This window comes from Mixophyes fleayi, chromosome 2 (genome assembly GCF_038048845.1).
Source record: "Mixophyes fleayi isolate aMixFle1 chromosome 2, aMixFle1.hap1, whole genome shotgun sequence".
In the NCBI taxonomy this organism is placed as follows: Eukaryota; Metazoa; Chordata; class Amphibia; order Anura; family Limnodynastidae; genus Mixophyes; species Mixophyes fleayi.
The window spans coordinates 44,378,619-44,396,895 of NC_134403.1; the positions used below are offsets into that span (position 1 = coordinate 44,378,619).

The 18,277-nt window shown below is 42.4% G+C and overlaps 1 protein-coding gene across 1 annotated transcript in view; it reads left to right on the plus strand.

The window, feature by feature from the left end:
* The window catches only part of ARHGAP20 (Rho GTPase activating protein 20), a 98,113-nt gene that overhangs the window by 58,957 nt on the left and 20,879 nt on the right, over positions 1–18,277 (plus strand). Inside the window, exons 7-8 of the mRNA XM_075198888.1 lie at positions 15,330–15,407; positions 17,059–17,125. Of these exons, the coding sequence (XP_075054989.1) occupies positions 15,330–15,407; positions 17,059–17,125 (145 nt within the window). The remainder of the gene's footprint in view (positions 1–15,329; positions 15,408–17,058; positions 17,126–18,277) is intronic.

Below are 18,277 nucleotides of genomic sequence, written 5' to 3' on the forward strand. Positions count from 1 at the left end.
GAGCTATACCCAAGTTCCGTGCACTTTTTTAAACTACAAGTTACTTTCCTATTTGATTCAGGCCCATAATGTACACATTGCACATGGATTATGAAGTAACGTTTTATACACATACACAGTGCATAGGAATACAGCTGGTCAGCATGGCCTAAATTAAGTTAGTTAGTTAGGGTCAGTTTAGCACTTCAGAAACGCTAGACACGCCCCCTTTTGTTTTACTTATTGGCGCTATTTGCATGCTCTACATTTGGCATTGCGTTCAATGGATGAAATATTTTACCCTTTCCACTACATGGCTGTATTCAGTGCCATCCAACCACACGTGGAGTGGGGAGTTGCACAACATTGCGGCACAATATCTCCACCCACTATCTTCTACTTCAATGGTAGTGGGAGGCAGTTAGACGAGAGTGGATTGATTGATGTGCCGTGCAGCAAGTATGGCTGGTCTACTATTGACATGCTTCATCTGTATGCCTAAAGCTAGCCACAGATAACGACCAATCAAAATGCGCAATTTGGTTGTTTATGACCAAATTGCTCAGACACCAAAGACCAACCAACGTTATCAAATTCCAACCGGGATCAATATAAATAGATGGAGCACTGTTTATTGAAGTATTTAAATTGAAATGACATGGCTCACCGCTTAGAGAGATTGTTCTAACATATATTCTATGAATATGAATTGTGTGCAGCTGTGATACTCTGAGCCATCTGCATCACGGTGCAGAGCAGGATGTGAACTACAGTCTGCTCCATCTGTAGTTACACCTTCTCTCTGCGCTCCGATATTCTGTTTGATGTTCAGACACTTTTGATTAAGTCTGGTTGTTTGATGACTATTGTCTGCAAATGTGAGGTCACTGCCCACCTAATCTGGTTGTCACTAAATGTTAAGAACTCTGCAGTTTGGTCCTCGCATAGGTGGCCAAATTGGATCTTTAAACAACCAGATTTATACGTGGGGTCAGTATTATTACTCACATCCCTACACTAGTCCAGGAGATGGAAATACGTGTGGAACGGCTATTATTAAGTGTTCAAAGTGAGACTTAGGCCACATCCACGGTGCATGTTGCCAGGGGCTTCCTTTCAACGCACTACACCATCTGCGCCCTCAGTACCACACATCACGGGCACCTTATCACCCACTTGTTGTTGCCTTGTTGGTGCCTGTGTGCAGGAATCCTGATACTGAATCAACATTAAAGTTTCTGTCTACTTCACAGATTCTTACCTATATTTAGCTCTTGTTTGATAATTATCCCACATTACATGACAGTTCACGGACAGTTTATTTTTCAGCTAATCTTACTTACTTAAGCCACAGCCTCGTTATTTAAAAGTCAGTTATAAATAGTCTATTATAGGTTTCCTTATCTGATGTTACATAAAACGATTGTTGATGCTGGGACATGTAGTACAGTAGAAGTTGGCTTACCCAAGACTGGACTGTCCCCAACATGATTCCACATGATTCCACGTTGACCTTTTACCAAGACACACATATTTCATACAATAAATAAAAAAGAAAAAATGAGCGCTGGGATAAATATGTATACTAAAATTTATTGAAACAAATTGCAATAAAAATATATGCATAAAAGATACTATGCGTCTAAGAAAATGGTGTCTGACCCCTCAGGACATATTCAAAACACATAAACAGTGGAGTGGAGTTCTTGTACACTCACAACTCCCTAGTGAAAGGGATGATAGTGGTTGAAACACAATTCCAGTAAGTGCTGAATACACGTAGTAACGGATCCTAAAGAGATCCTGAGCTCGTAAAACAAATAGACTCAGCTTGAATGGGAAAGCGTTTGTGCTTTAAGGCAATAAATTACAGGAATGAATAATCTGGATTGTGCAGTGTACTTATCGCATACTCCAGCCTGTGGAGAGAAGAGACAGAAAGCCATCCTGAGATCCAGCCCATGGGCAAGTAACGGGACCAAAGTCAGCGTTGAAACTTGACACAATTGCGTGTGGGAGCGATAGTCACATGAAGCAGTATGGTAGAAAGACTGCAGGAATAAAAGGTCCAAATCGTGTAATATACTTACCCCAGCCTGTGGAGAAGGAGAGCAAGTGTCCGTCTTAAGATCCAGCCTGTCAGTAGTTCCTTAGAGTAAGATTCAGCACTGTGTAAGGATAAACTCCGAGGTTGTAGGACACCAATAATCAGCGCAGCTGTACGCTGACGCGTTTCTCGGCCAAGTAGAGCCGTTTCATCAGAAGCATATTCCATACAAATTCTATAAATAATATACATAGCAAACATTGTATATACAGTATGTCCTGATCTGAATAAGCCTACAAATCATGGTGGTCTACAAAATGAGGGTGGGGTGCATCTAGTGCAGTGATGGGTAACCTGAAACACTTTGGTGCGACCCTTTAATCTTAAGAACATACTTGCCAACCTTATGTTGGCCGGGTCCGGGAGATCCTGGAAGGCACGAGGGGTGTATGGGTGGAGGGGGCGGGGCTTTGCAATTTGCATAAAAAGACCCCAAACAAGCATCACATCACTGGGGGCGGGGCCAAAATTACACAAATCGCAAAGCCCCGCCCCCTCCGCCCGTACATGCCGGCTCTAATTTAGTGAAATGGGTAGATGCGGGAGAATCACCAGCTCTCCCAGGATTCCGGGAGACCTACCCGAATATCGGGAGTCTCCTGGATATTCTGGGAGAGTTGGCATGTATGCTTAAGAAGGGTTGCACATTACCCATTGTAATATATTAAAAAAAAATACATTAAATTAAAGAAAGAGACACCTATCTGTAATAACATATCAAGAGTCACTTTAAACAAGTGTTACAGGCTAAAACAAACAAATCTGACAATAAAGCAGGAAGGAGCTGGGGGCTGCAGGTGAAGGCTCTCAAGGCCACTTGTTATCCATCACTAGTGGTCTGTTTTATCGTCCTGTTCTTGGCTCTTTTCTTGGCTTTGTGTATATAATTTCTTTTATTGGTTAAATATGCAAAATAGACCCTATCATATCAGTAAACTTGCCGTCACAGTTGCACTGAATAACATGAAAGTCTACTTGTGCTGCTTATGATGACATTGCAGGATGATGACATTGGCAGGATGATGTCATTGGCAGGGCACTCCCTATAGACAGAGCACTCTGTACGGCCAGCTCACCAAATATGGACACTCTATTAGAGAACATATATACCAAACGCTTACTGATAGAATAGGGGCCGTATTTGGAAGATATAATAATAATAAATAGGATATATGTTCTACTTTCACCCCTAAAACAAAACATTCTGCAAAACTTTTATGCTGGGTACACACTACAGGTTTTTTCACACGATTATCGGGCCAATCACATTATCACATTAGTGTGTAAGCTCCCACGATCATGTTTTTTTCGTACCAAAGCACATTGTATTATTTGAATTGATTTTATAACCGGACTAAAAATCTCTATAAACGATGGAACGATGTCGGGCAAATCCTGCAGTGTGTACGCACTGATGACCAGAATTGTAGGCAGATCTCCATGGAGTTTACAGAGTCACGATCTATTCAGCAGATGGTTATGATAAGGACAGATTTGAAGGTAAATCGTGTAGGTGTGTATGCATGAATTGGCATGCGAATCGGGACTTTCAATTGTTAGATATCATATTGGAAAAAAAATTCTATAGTGTGTACCTGTACAAGAACTTTGAGATAACACTTTGACCATGGAAAATGTATATTATAAATATCAATGCCTATCAATGCCCGCCAGTAGCTGGGACATTTCTACATCTTTAGTTTACAGAGTTAGGTATCAGAAATACATCCAGTGCCTGATTCATCTTTGGATGTATGTCCCTTTTACGTGAGGTATCTTGTGTGACAAAGCTCTGCACATGCGCGAACAGGATTTGTGCCAGTGAACGCAAATGTCTGAGTGCAGCTGATACTTATGACTGCCTACGACTTGAAGGGCTGAACGAGGGTGGGAAGGGAAGAACGGACATAGGTAATATAGAGTAAGGGTGTGCTGAGGACATGATAATGCAGATGCGGCTGATTAAAGTTCAGGGTATATAAAATTAGTACGTGTTTTTTAGCTGTATCATTTGCACAAGCTCCAGGGCAGGTGTAAGTGCCGACTGATAGTGATGACTACATGTACGCATGCCAGAACATGTGTTTGCATGTAAAATAAACTATAAAAATACATTTTAGGTACAGTAGGCATTAAGAACATCCTAATTTATGTATTTAATGTAAAATTCCCCCCAATTTTTTTTTTAAAAAAACATATATTTTTATTAATGATTATATTATTAACAGTTGTTCATTTAATTTACTGAATTTATTTTTTTGCCTGTGTTCAGATGGGACTTTATATTGCACATATGCATGTGTGTATCCTGTACTGTGTTCTGTCTACATGTCTACATACGGCAAGTAACGTATAGTCACAGAGTCCTTATACCCAGATTCAAATAGAGACGTATACTGGGATCCAGAGCCGTAACGAGGCCGGTGCGGGCGGTGCCATCGCCCAGGGCGCAGTCCCAAGGGAACGCAGTGGCCGTACGCACCGGCCTCTGAGTGAGGAGTGGAAAAAAAAAAAAAATTAAACGGATCTCAAATTCAGACTGCCGGCGCCAAATGAAAACTTGAAACCGAGGCTCGGAGTCATAATCCCGCTGTCGGATCTCGCGGTACTCGGATCCTATAAATTCCCCGTTACTCGCCGCCATCTTCACTCGGGCATTGATCAGGGTAGAGGGAGGGTGTGTTAGGTGGTCCTCTGTCCTGGTAGATCTCGTGCTGTGCTGTTTAGTTCTGTGCTGTGCTGTTTAGTTCTGTGCTGTGCTGTGCTGTGCTGTGCTGTGTTCTGCAGTATCAGTCCAGTGGTGCTGTGTGCTGTGCTCTGTCAATTTTGAGTTCAGTGGTGCTGCTGGGTCCTGTGCTGTGTCCTGTTCAGTCCAGTGGTCCTGTGTCCTGTGCTCTGTGCTTCTAAGGGCATAGTTATTTCCCCAATATTCCCAAGTGTTTAAAAAATTTAAAAAAAAGTTATAAAAAAAAATACAAAAAACAAATTAAATTTTTTTTTAATTACAACAAAATTTGCAAAACCAATCCTTCAGTATAAGCCCATTGGTACTGCAATATTACCAAGTTCACACATTCAGCAGTAAAAGTCCAGTGGTACTGCAATATTACAAAGTTCACAGATTCAGCAGTATCAGTCCAGTGGTGCTGTGTGCTGTGCTCTGTCAATTTTGAGTTCAGTGGTGCTGCTGGGTCCTGTGCTGTGTCCTATTCAGTCCAGTGGTGCTGTGTCCTGTGCTCTGTGCTTCTAAGGGCATAGTTATTTCCCCATTATTCCCAAGTGTTTAAAAAATTAAAAAAAAGTTATAAAAAGAAATACAAAAAAATAATTAAGAAAAAAATTTAATTACAACCAAATTTGCAAAACCAATCCTGCAGTATAAGCCCATTGGTACTGCAATATTACCAAGTTCACACATTCAGCAGTAAAAGTCCAGTGGTACTGCAATATTACAAAGTTCACACATTCTGCAGTATCAGTCCAGTGGTGCTGTGTGCTGTGCTCTGTCAATTTTGAGTTCAGTGGTGCTGTTGGGTCCTGTGCTATGTCCTGTTCAGTCCAGTGGTGCTGTGTCCTGTGCTCTGTGCTTCTAAGGGCATAGTTATTTCTCCATTATAAACAAGTGTTTAAAAAATTTTATTTTTTTTTTTAAAAAAAAGTAATTATAACAAAATTTGCAAAACCAATCCAGCAGTATAAGTCCATTGGTACTGCAATATTACCAAGTTCACACATTCTGCAGTATCTTGTGCTACATATAATAGAGACCAAAAATTTGGAGGATAAAGTAGGGAAAGATCAAGACCCACTTCCTCCTAATGCTGAAGCTGCTGCCACTAGTCATGACATAGACGATGAAATGCCATCAACGTCGTCTGGCAAGCCCGATGCCCAATCTCCTAGTACAGGGCATGTAAAATCCAAAAAGCCCAAGTTCTCAAAAAGTAGCAAAAAGAGAAACTTAAAATCATCTGCGGAGAAACGTAAACTTGCCAATATGCCATTTACGACACGGAGTGGCAAGGAACGGCTTAGGCCCTGGCCCGTGTTCATGACTAGTGGTTCAGCTTCACCCAAGGATCTTAGCCCTCCTCCTCCTCCCCCCCCCTACAAAAAATTGAAGAGAGTTATGCTGTCAGCAACAAAACAGCAAACAACTCTGCCTTCTAAAGAGAAATTATCACAAATCCCCAAGGCGAGTCCAAGGGTGTTGGTGGTTGTCAAGCCTGACCTTCCCATCACTGTACGGGAAGAGGTGGCTCAGGAGGAGGCTATTGATGATGTAGCTGGCGCTGTGGAGGAACTTGATGATGAGGATGGTGATGTGGTTATTGAAAATGAGGCACCAGGGGGGGAAACAGCTGATGTCCATGGGATGAAAAAGCCCATCGTCATGCCTGGTCAGAAGACCAAAAAATCCACCTCTTCGGTCTGGAGTTATTTTTATCCAAATCCGAACAACCAATGTATGGCCATATGTAGCTTAAGTAAAGCTCAAATAAGCAGGGATAAGGATCTTGCCCACCTAGGGACATCCTCCCTTATACGTCACCTGAATAACCTTCATAGTTCAGTGGTTAGTTCAGGAACTGGGGCTAGGACCGTCATCGGTACAGGGACACCTAAATCCCGTGGTCCAGTTGGATACACACCAGCAACACCCTCCTCGTCAACTTCCTCCACGATCTCCATCAGATTCAGTCCTGCAGCCCAAGTCAGCAGCTAGACTGAGTCCTCTTCAATACGGGATTCATCCGAGGAATCCTGCAGCGGTACGCCTACTACTGCCACTGCTGCTGTTGCTGCTGTTAGGCGGTCATCTTCCCAGAGGGGAAGTCGTAAGACCGCTAAGTCTTTCACAAAACAATTGACCGTCCAACAGTCGTTTGCCATGACCACAAAATACGATAGCAGTCACCCTATTGCAAAGCGTATAACTGCGGCTGTAACTGCAATGTTGGTGTTAGACGTGCGCCTGGTGTCCGCCATCAGTGGAGTGGGATTTAGAGGGTTGATGGAGGTATTGTGTCCCCGGTACCAAATCCCGTCGAGATTCCACTTCACTAGGCAGGCGATACCAAAAATGTACAGAGAAGTACGATCAAGTGTCCTCAGTGCTCTATAAAATGCGGTTGTACCCACTGTCCACTTAACCACGGACATGTGGACAAGTGGTTCTGGGCAAACAAAGGACTATATGACTGTGACAGCCCACTGGGTAGATGCACCCCCTTCCGCAGCAAAAGCAACAGCTGCATCAGTAGCAGCATCTACAAAATGGCTGCTCGTGCAAAGGCAGGAAACATTGTGTATTACAGGCTTTAATAAGAGGCACAACGCTGACAACATATTAGAGAAACTGAGGGAAATTATCTCCCAGTTGCTTACCCCACTTAGACTCTCATGGGGATTTGTGGTGTCAGACAATGCCAGTAACATTGTGCGGGCATTAAATATGGGCAATTTCCAGCACGTCCCATGTTTTGCTCACACCATTAATTTGGTGGTGCAGCATTACCTCAAGAGTGACAGGGGTGTGCAGGAGATGCTTGCGGTGGCGCGCAAAATTTCTGGACACTTTCGGCATTCAGCCAGTGCCTATCGCAGACTAGAGGCACATCAAAAAAGCATGAACCTGCCCTGCCATCACCTCAAACAAGAGGTTGTGACGCGCTGGAACTCCACCCTCTATATGCTGCAGAGGATGGAGGAGCAGCAAAAGGCCATTCAGGCCTACACAGCCACCTACGACATAGGCAAAGGAGTGGGGATGTGCCTGAGTCAAGCGCAGTGGAGACTGATTTCCGTGTTGTGCAAGGTTGTGCAGCCATTTGAACTTGCCACACGAGAAGTCAGTTCCGACACTGCCAGCTTGAGTCAGGTCATTCCCCTGATCAGGCTGTTGCAGAAGCAGCTGGAGAAAGTGAGGGAGGAGCTGGTAAACCATTGCGATTACACCAAGCATGTAGCTCTTGTGGATGTAGCCCCCGGTATGCTTTGCCAGGATCCGAGGGTGGTCACTCTTTTAAAGTCAGAGGAATACATTCTGGCCACCGTGCTCGATCCTCGGTGTAAAGCGTATGTTGTGTCTCTGTTTCCGGTGGACACAAGTCTACAGCGGTGCAAAGACCTGCTGGTCAGGAGATTGTCCTCTGAAGAGGACCGTGACATGCCAACAGCTCCACCCTCATTTTCTTCCACATCTATGGCTGCGAGGAAAAAGCTCAGTTTTCCTAAAAGAGCCGCTGGCGGGGATGCTGATAACATCTGGTCCGGACTGAAGGACCTGCCAACCATTGCAGACATGTCTACTGTCGCTGCATTGGATACTGTCACAATTGAAAAAATGGTGGAGGATTATTTTGCTGACACCATCCAAATAGACATGTCAGACAGTCCATATTGTTACTGGCAGGAAAAAAGGCAGTTTGGAAGCCCCTGTACAAACTGGCTATATTTTACCTGAGTTGTCCCCCCTCCAGTGTGTACTCGGAAAGAGTTTTTAGTGCAGCGGGGAACCTGGTCAGTGAGCGGCGAAGGAGGTTGCTTCCTCACAACGTTGAAAAAATGATGTTTATAAAAATGAATAATCAATTCCTTAATGAAGTACAGCACTGCCCTCCAGATATTACAGAGGGACCTGTGGTTGTGGAGTCCAGCAGGGACGAATTGATAATGTGCGAGGAGGAGGAAGTACACACTGTAGGGGGAGAGGAATCAGAGGTTGAGGATGAGGACGACATCTTTCCTCAGTAGAGCCTGTTTAGTTTGTACAGGGAGAGATGAATTGTTTTTTTGGTGTGGGAGCCCAAACAAACCAATCATTTCAGCCACAGTTGTTTGGTAGGCCCTGTCGCTGAAATGATTGGTTTGTTAAAGTGTGCATGTCCTATTTCAACAACATAAGGGTGGGTGGGAGGACCCAAGGACAATTCCATCTTGCAACTCTTTTTTTGGCATTATGTGACCATTCAACAGTCGTTTGCCATGTTCAAAAAGTAAAAGAAAATGTCAACAAATTCAAAAATTAAATCAAAAGTTAAATGCGCTGCCATTATTTAAAACAAGAGGTATTGACGTGCTAGAATTAGTGTAGTGTTAATATGTTATAAACACTACACTTGGAACTTGGAGGAGGTATTGTGGCCCCAGTACCAAATTTAGTACCGGGGCCACCCCACTACGCAGTCCAGATACTAGTTTGGTGGAATTCTGACCAGTTGAGGGTGTATTTATTATATTGTGGCCCCGGTATCAAATTGGGTACCGGGGCCACCCCACTACGCAGTCCAGATACTTGTTTGGTGGAATTCTGACCAGTTGAGGGTGTATTTATTATATGGTGGCCCCGGTATCAAATTGGGTACCGGGGCCACCCCACTACGCAGTCCAGATACTTGTTTGGTGGAATTCTGACCAGTTGAGGGTGTATTTATTATATTGTGGCCCCGGTATCAAATTGGGTACCGGGGCCACCCCACTACGCAGTCCAGATACTTGTTTGGTGGAATTCTGACCAGTTAAGGGTGTATTTATTATATTGTGGCCCCGGTATCAAATTGGGTACCGGGGCCACCCTACTACGCAGTCCAGATACTTATTTGGTGGAATTCTGACCAGTTGAGGATGTATTTATTATATTGTGGCCCCAATATCAAATTGGGTACCGGGGCCACCCCACTACGCAGTCCAGATACTTGTTTGGTGGAATTCTGTCCAGTTGAGGGTGTATTTATTATATTGTGGCCCCGGTATCAAATTGGGTACCGGGGCCACCCCACTACGCAGTGGGAATTCAAGTTTTTGGGAATTCAGACCCGTGGAGGGTTTTTTATTAATTATATTGTGGTGACCACTCCTCTACGCAGTCCAGGTACATTTTTTGGTGCGAATCATACAAGTTCAGGGTTTTTAAATTATATTGTGGTGACCACTCCTCTACGCAGTCCAGGTACATTTTTTGGTGCGAATCATACAAGTTCAGGGTTTTTAAATTATATTGTGGTGACCACTCCTCTACGCAGTCCAGGTACATTTTTTGGTGCGATTCAGACCAGTTGATGGTTTTCTTATTATATTGTGGTGACCACTCCTTTATGCAGTCCAGGTACATTATTTGGTACGATTCATACAAGTTCAGGGTTTTTAAATTATATTGTGGTGACCACTCCTCTACGCAGTCCAGGTACATTTTTTGGTGCGATTCAGACCAGTTGATGGTTTTCTTATTATATTGTGGTGACCACTCCTCTACGCAGTCCAGGTACATTATTTGGTGCGATTCATACAAGTTCAGGGTTTTTAAATTATATTGTGGTAACCACTCCTCTACGCAGTCCAGGTACATTTTTTGGTGCGATTCAGACCAGTTGATAGTTTTCTTATTATATTGTGGTGACCACTCCTCTACGCAGTCCAGGTACATTATTTGGTGCGATTCATACAAGTTCAGGGTTTTTAAATTTTATTGTGGTGACCACTCCTCTACGCAGTCCAGGTACATTTTTTGGTGCGAATCATACAAGTTCAGGGTTTTTAAATTATATTGTGGTGACCCACTCCTCTACGCAGTCCAGCTAAATTTTTTGGTGCGAATCATACAAGTTCAGGGTTTTTAAATTATATTGTGGTGACCACTCCTCTACGCAGTTCAGGTACATTTTTTGGTGTGATTAAGACCAGTTGATGGTTTTCTTATTATATTGTGGTGACCACTCCTCTACGCAGTCCAGGTACATTATTTGGTGCGATTCATACCAGTTCAGGGTTTTTAAATTATATTGTGGTGACCACTCCTCTACACAGTCCAGGTACATTATTTGGTGCGATTTATACCAGTTCAGGGTTTTTAAATTATATTGTGGTGACCACTCCTCTACGCAGTCCAGGTACATTTTTTGTTGCAATTCATACAAGTTCAGGGTTTTTAAATTATATTGTGGTGTTCACTCCTCTACGCAGTCCAGGTACATTTTTTGGTGCGATTAGGACCAGTTGATGGTTTTCTTATTATATTGTGGGGACCACTCCACTACGCAGTCCAGAAAGATACCTCGTTGCAACGTTTTGGACTAATAACAATATTGTGAGGTGTTCAGAATACACTGTAAATTAGTGGAAATGATTGTTATTGAATGTTATTGAGGTTAATAATAGCGTAGGAGTGAAAATAAGCCCAAAAACTTGATTTTTGAACTTTTTATGCTTTTTTCAAAAAAAATCTGAATCCAAAACCTTAAATCCGAACCAAAACCTTTCGGCAGGTGTTTTGCGAAACAAATCCGAACCCAAAACCTCAAGAAAATCCGAATCCAAAACACAAAACACGAGACACCAAAAGTCGCCGGTGCACATCCCTACTTCAAAGCAGGGGAAGGGGGATGTGTGTTGCTATTATGGAAGGAGGGAGGGGATGTAAGCTGCAATTATGGAAGGAGGGAGGGGGGGGATGTAAGCTGCAATTATGGAAGGAGGGAGGGTGGGTGTAAGCTGCAATTATGGAAGGAGGGGGGATGTAAGCTGCAATTATGGAGGGGGGAGATGTAAGCTGCAATTATGGAGGGGGGGATGTAAGCTGCAATTATGGAAGGAGGGAGGGGGGATGTAATCTGCGATTATGGAAGGAGGGAGGGGGGGATGTAAGCTGCAATTATGGAGGGGGGGATGTAAGCTGCAATTATGGAGGGGGGATGTAAGCTGCAATTATGGAGGGGGGGGAGATGTAAGCTGCAATTATGGAGGGGGGGATGTAAGCTGCAATTATGGAAGGAGGAAGGGGGGATGTAATCTGCGATTATGGAAGGAGGGAGGGGGGATGTAAGCTGCAATTATGGAGGGGGGAGATGTAAGCTGCAATTATGGAGGGGGGGATGTAAGCTGCAATTATGGAAGGAGGGAGGGGGGATGTAATCTGCGATTATGGAAGGAGGGAGGGGGGGATGTAAGCTGCAATTATGGAGGGGGGGATGTAAGCTGCAATTATGGAGGGGGGATGTAAGCTGCAATTATGGAGGGGGGGGAGATGTAAGATGCAATTATGGAGGGGGGGATGTAAGCTGCAATTATGGAAGGAGGAAGGGGGGATGTAAGCTGCAATTATGGAAGGAGGGAGGGGGGATGTAAGCTGCAATTATGGAGGGGGGGAGATGTAAGCTGCAATTATGGAAGGAGGGAGGGGGGGATGTAAGCTGCTATTATGGAGGGGGGGATGCTGCTATGCTTTATGAGGAAAGGGGGGTATGCTGCCATAATGTGTGAGGGAAGGGGGGATGTATTAATAATAATGTGTGATATGAGGGTAGGGAGATTGGGTGTCTTAGTACATGGGTGGGAGGTAGGCTATTAATTTAATGGTGACGTTTAGGTGGGGGCTAATTATTTAATGGGTACTATTTTATTTGTGGGGTGCTGGTGGGTCAATTTAATGTATTGATAGGGCTTTTTAATTTAATGGTGGGATCTATTAATTTCAGGTGAGGTATTTATCTGTATTGCAGTCACAAGAATGCTCTCTGTATTGTGTGGCAGTCATAGGAATGCTTTCTCTATAGTATGGCGGTCATAGGAATGCTCTCTGTATTGTATGATCATAGGAATGCTCTCTGTATTGTGTGGCGGTCATAGGAATGCTCTCTCTATAGTATGGAGGTCACAGGAATGCTCTCTGTATTGTATGGTGGTCACAGGAATGCTCTCTGTATAGTATGGAGGTCACAGGAATGCTCTCTGTATTGTATGGCGGACACTAGGAGGCTCTTTATATTGTATGTGTGTATATATATATATATATATATATATATTAATTTTGTGTGATGGTGATAAGGGAGCACAATGTGATAAAGATGGCTCCATGGCACGGTGTGATAAAGGGGAAACTGTGATGGAGGGCACAGTGGGATGAAGGGGCAGTGTGATACAGAGTGTACCATTACATTTATGTTTTAATTTGTTTCAGTGAGCTTTATTTCAATAACCAATTCATTTTTTTATACAGCTAGCATGTGATAGCTGCATTTAAAGTACTTTGATTCTATGGAGGCTTATTACATAAAGATCCTTACAAAGCCAGATCGAGAAGAATGGGGAGGGAGGGGGTTTCAGTGCGGTCTAGAACTTGTAAAGCGCTAGCCACGCCCCCACAGTAGGGTGACCACGCCCACTTGACAATTGACACTCCCACTTAGATGGGGGGGCGCCGGTTCCCTGTCTCGCCCAGGGCACTAAAATGGCTAGTTACGGCACTGCTAGGATCTGCTTGGCATTGAATATGGGCGCACAGGCGTATATGTTACATGCGTTTTTTTTAAATACAAGTTACGTTCACATTGCGTTAGAAAATGAATCAAACCTATGTTGTCAAAAAGCTGTATAACTCCAGCATATGGTATGAGAATTTGTATGCAGTATATACATTTGTGAATGTATTTTCATACTGAATCAAGTTATGTTCTAGATTTAGGGCCTCTTAAAATTGGAAATATACTCTATTTGTTCTAAAGGTCATTTTTACTTAATGTATCTGTAAATGTTTGGAATAAAACATTTGTACTGAATTATAGTGAATGGTAGTATTCTTGAATGTCTTTAACAAGCAATGACTTATGAACAAAATATGCAGACAGAGGAGTACCTTTCTTGTTATCAAAAAGTATTAAAAAAAAAATATTATTTTTATTAAATTAGTAACTTTTGGCTAACAACTTAAAAAAATAATATATCATTTGAATCAAGAACCCCCACCTCCCCCAAATTTTAATACCACAAGGGGTCCCATGACTGGGAGGAGATCTGCCCAATTATCTCCCATCTGACAACATCACACAGTTCTGTTTGTATTATAAATTATCCAGGCTCTTATGCCTGGAGAATCACCCGTTCCAGGCACCAATGTGGTTGATTGTCTCCCAAACCACAGGAGTCCTTGACACGAGACCCCAATTTTGGCAATGAGTTCAGGCTTAAAACATTGCTTTTCTTCCAGGATTTCCCCTTTAAAGGATACACATAAAATTAGACTTCATCTTGAAGTGGTCAGTTAATGTGACAGCTGCATTTGTTTTGCCATTCCAAAGGTGAAGTGGTAAGTGCGAGTTGGCAGCTATCTATTACCACAGGCTAATCTGCGGCATTTCTGACTTTATCTTTTGACTTGCATAATCCACTGAAGTGACTGCAGTCTTTTTCTAGACCATGTGGAATTAAACTTGTCCTTCCGTAGAATTAGTACTGATCCATGTATTGGACCTTCATGAGAAAGAATACAGTTTTGTGGCGCGGTTTCTTTCTGTAATCTTCTCACGTAATTTGTTTCATCCTGAAATTGCCATTTATTTTCTGTGCTGTGTTCTGCAAGTTTTACGCTTTGCTGTTTTTTGTTATTTGCTGCTGGGAGTAAACCTTGTGGAGTTTTAGTTTGCAGAGATTCATTTCTGTGTACTTATATTGTACAAAATGGAAGCATCACTGAGGCATGGGGCATTGTCATGCCTCAGTAATATCACTAGTTTCCAGTGAATTAATATATATCATACCTCTCAAGTTGAGGGACTGTCCCTCCGTCCTTGTAGCCAGAACTTTTGTCCTGAGGACTGTTGGGTGGTAACCTTAGGCCTTGTGTACCTGCCACTGGTGCGTATGGCATTGCAAGGGTCTGTCTAGGGCAGGGTTTCCCAAACACAATCCTCATGGTCCCCTAGCAGTGCATGTTTTCCACATTGCCTTGCTGGAGCACAGGTGTATTCCTTACTGACTGACACATTGTAACAGATCCACAGGTGATATAATTATTTCACTTGTCACCTGGAAAACCTGCACTGTTAGGGGGCCCTGAGGACTGTGTTTGGGAAACACTGGTCTAGGAGATGGAGGATGGTTGAGGGATGGATTAGCACTTCAGAAGCACCCCCAGGGGACGTGGTACACCCCAACGTTGCTTGGCCCCGTCCTCAGTGTCACATGATTATGCCCCTTTTTGTGTGGCGCACGCGCAATGCCCCAATTTGCTGAGTTAGAAAGTTGGGAGACATGGACCTAATCATGAGCTTCTTCAGTTTATGGCAATGACTGCCTCCATTAATTGTAGATACACTTTGAAGAAGCTAGTATACGTGTAACATTGAGTGGACGTACAAAAATGTGTTTGCAAATGATTAAAACTAATTTCATTTTTTTTCAAGCAATTAGTTAATAATTGTTTAGAATTAACTTTAATGAAAATATCAACTTTTGTTATTCTCTTCTGTAGTCGAAAACACTGACTGTGACCAATGAAGAAACTGTGAACGATGTTATAAAAATGGCCTTACAGCAGTTTGGTGTGGAAGTAAGTGCTTACCTGGTGCCTGCAATATGATACTGTATATCTGAGTTATTTACATGTGCATGTGACTTGGATAAGGACCAAGCGAGGGCATGTGCAGGAAAGCCTCTGCTGGGGGCCTCAAAGGGGTCACTTGGAGTGGAGGGGAGGAGACGTGGAGGAGTTGTTAGCTGGCATTGACAGGCCCCCTTCACCTCTGGGCCCTCTGGGAGCCGCGCACCTTGTAGAACTTTAGGATGTCACATGTACTCTCAACAACCATGAGCTTCTCCAGCCAGCTGGCTGAGGACTTAAAAATACAGATTACTGACTGGTACAAAGCAGGGGAAGGATATAAACGTCCGCCGGGGAATTTTCACTGTCAGGAAAATCATTAGGAAATGGAATTAAGGGTAATTGTTAAAGTCAATGCAAGATCTGGAATACACACACACACATTCAGAGAAAAGCTGCATTTTATTTGTAGTGGAGAAAAAATGCAGCACTTATTATTACTATTATTATTATTATTATTATTATTATTATTATTATTATTATCATTATTATTATTAATAATAATACTAGTAATATTATATATACTGTCAACATAGTGCTCATTGCTTTGTGCCCTACCACACACGGAGTCCAACAGAAGCCAATTTACCTACCAGTATGTTCTTATACTGTTGGGGGAAACCAGAGCATTCGGTTCAAACCACAGCAAACACATAGAGAACATACAAACTGCACACAGTTAGTGCCCTGGTTAGGATGGTGCACTGTGAGACAGTAATACTTACCACAGGCAAGCCAGGGATAGATAGTGACATATATCATACTTGCCTACTTTCAAATTCTCTCCTCTGGTATCATGTGACCACTGCAGGATGGGGTTGTGGCCCCTCCCCCTGCTATGAAATCCACAGCATTGCATAACAGGGGTGGGGCTTAATGGCAGGTTTGCATCATTAAGCCCCGCCTCCTCAACAATCCAGGAGGATGCCTACTCTTACGGTAGTCCCCAAAATTTGGGAGAATCCCGAAAATTCCGGGAGAGTAGGCAAGTATGACATATATGAAAGAAGACATTTTTAATAAAACATAAATATGATCATAAGTTAGCAATTTATTCTTTACAAATCAATGGCAGAATGAAATGATAAGTTTTACACAGCATAGTAGAAAGTTACATGTATTCATTTAAGCCAGATCACATGAGCTCTGCAATGCTTTTCTTAGTTTGGCATTTAAACCTCTCTATGGGATTCCTATGGTGTCAATGAGAGCGTAGGATAAATATTTCCTATCCTGTCAGTCGCTTTCACTAACATTAGAATCATCTCATATTCCCGACTCTGAGCAGCCTGTCAAACATATCGTAATTACCATTCAGTACTGATTCAGATCAAAATGCCATTTTACATAATATAATATTATCCTTCCAACATGATGTAATATGCAGCAGATTACTTGTAAGAATTGTGCTTAAGATATAAATTTCATCACTGGAGGTTTGTTTTCATAACTTGGGGGGGATTACTGTGTTTGTGATGTCAGATAATGAGGGGTTTGCTGCAAATAATTCTCTATTCGGATACATAATCCACGCGTTACATTATACGCTGGGAGCTATGACCGTTTCTCGGCTCATCTCGTGTCGTGTTCTTCTTTACAGGGCTCAGAAGCAGATTACCAGTTGTGGGTCACCTCAGGCAAAGATGATGCACCTTATCCTCTTATTGGTATGTTCAAGGAATGTCAACTACAGCACCGGCTTAAGCTTTTAAATGGAGACTATCAGAACATCAACAGTGCAGTGATATGATAAGAATGTATAAATATCAGGTCTTTAGTAATGATTACATGACATATATCCTATTGTTGTCATCTATTGATTTAATGTTCCAAATTCTTAGAGTTTTCTTCTTAGTCTTTCATATGGTGTAGGGTCGGCCAATCCCATCGATCAGCACATTCCGACCGTGTCAAACTGTCACAAAGATCGATAGTTACCCATTCCCTTCTACACCGGTGGTGCTGGATTGGACAGGAATTGAGAGCTATCAATAAATTAGTTCCATGAACAATATAAAACATTCAGGAAGTAATAGGTCACGGGGGAATCCTATTTTTAGATATTTCCTATGTATATAATCTGCAAAAGGTGACACATGGTGGAGGCAGTCATTTTGTGATCTGACATACAAAAGAAGATCAGGCGCTAGTATAAACACTTCAAAAATTTATTAAAATACAAATATAAAAACATGTAGTGCACTACATGTTTTTATATTTGTATTTTAATACATTTTTGAAGTGTTTATACTAGCGCCTGATCTTCTTTTGTATGTTACTTTAGGCTGGTATCCTAATCTTTGGGGCAGCTGTATACACTTCCAAGGTTTACCTCAGCGCCCTATTTTTTGTATTTGATTTTTGTGATCTGAAACAATATTTCTAAGAACGCAGCCTCAGTGTATTTGTCATATCTTCTAAATATTGATCATGAAGCACAACATTGTTGTCCATGATGTCCACGGTTCCTAATAGGCTGCAACAAAATGGCTGCCACAACTGTGAACTCACTACAGGTCCTCTTTAGAGATTTGTTGGAAAAGAGATTAATAAATACATGGAGGTATATTTACTAAACTACGGGTTTGAAAAAGTGAAGATGTTGCCTAGAGCAACCAATCAGATTCTAGCTGTCATTTGGTAGAATCTACTAAATAAATGATAACTAGAATGTGATTGGTTGCTATAGGCAACATCTCCACTTTTTCAAACCCGCAGTTTACTGAATATACCCCATGATATTCAAAATAAAAAACACATATTGCACTTTGCTGGTCTCATAAATTAGGGCACATACATGCAGCTATTTAAATTATTCA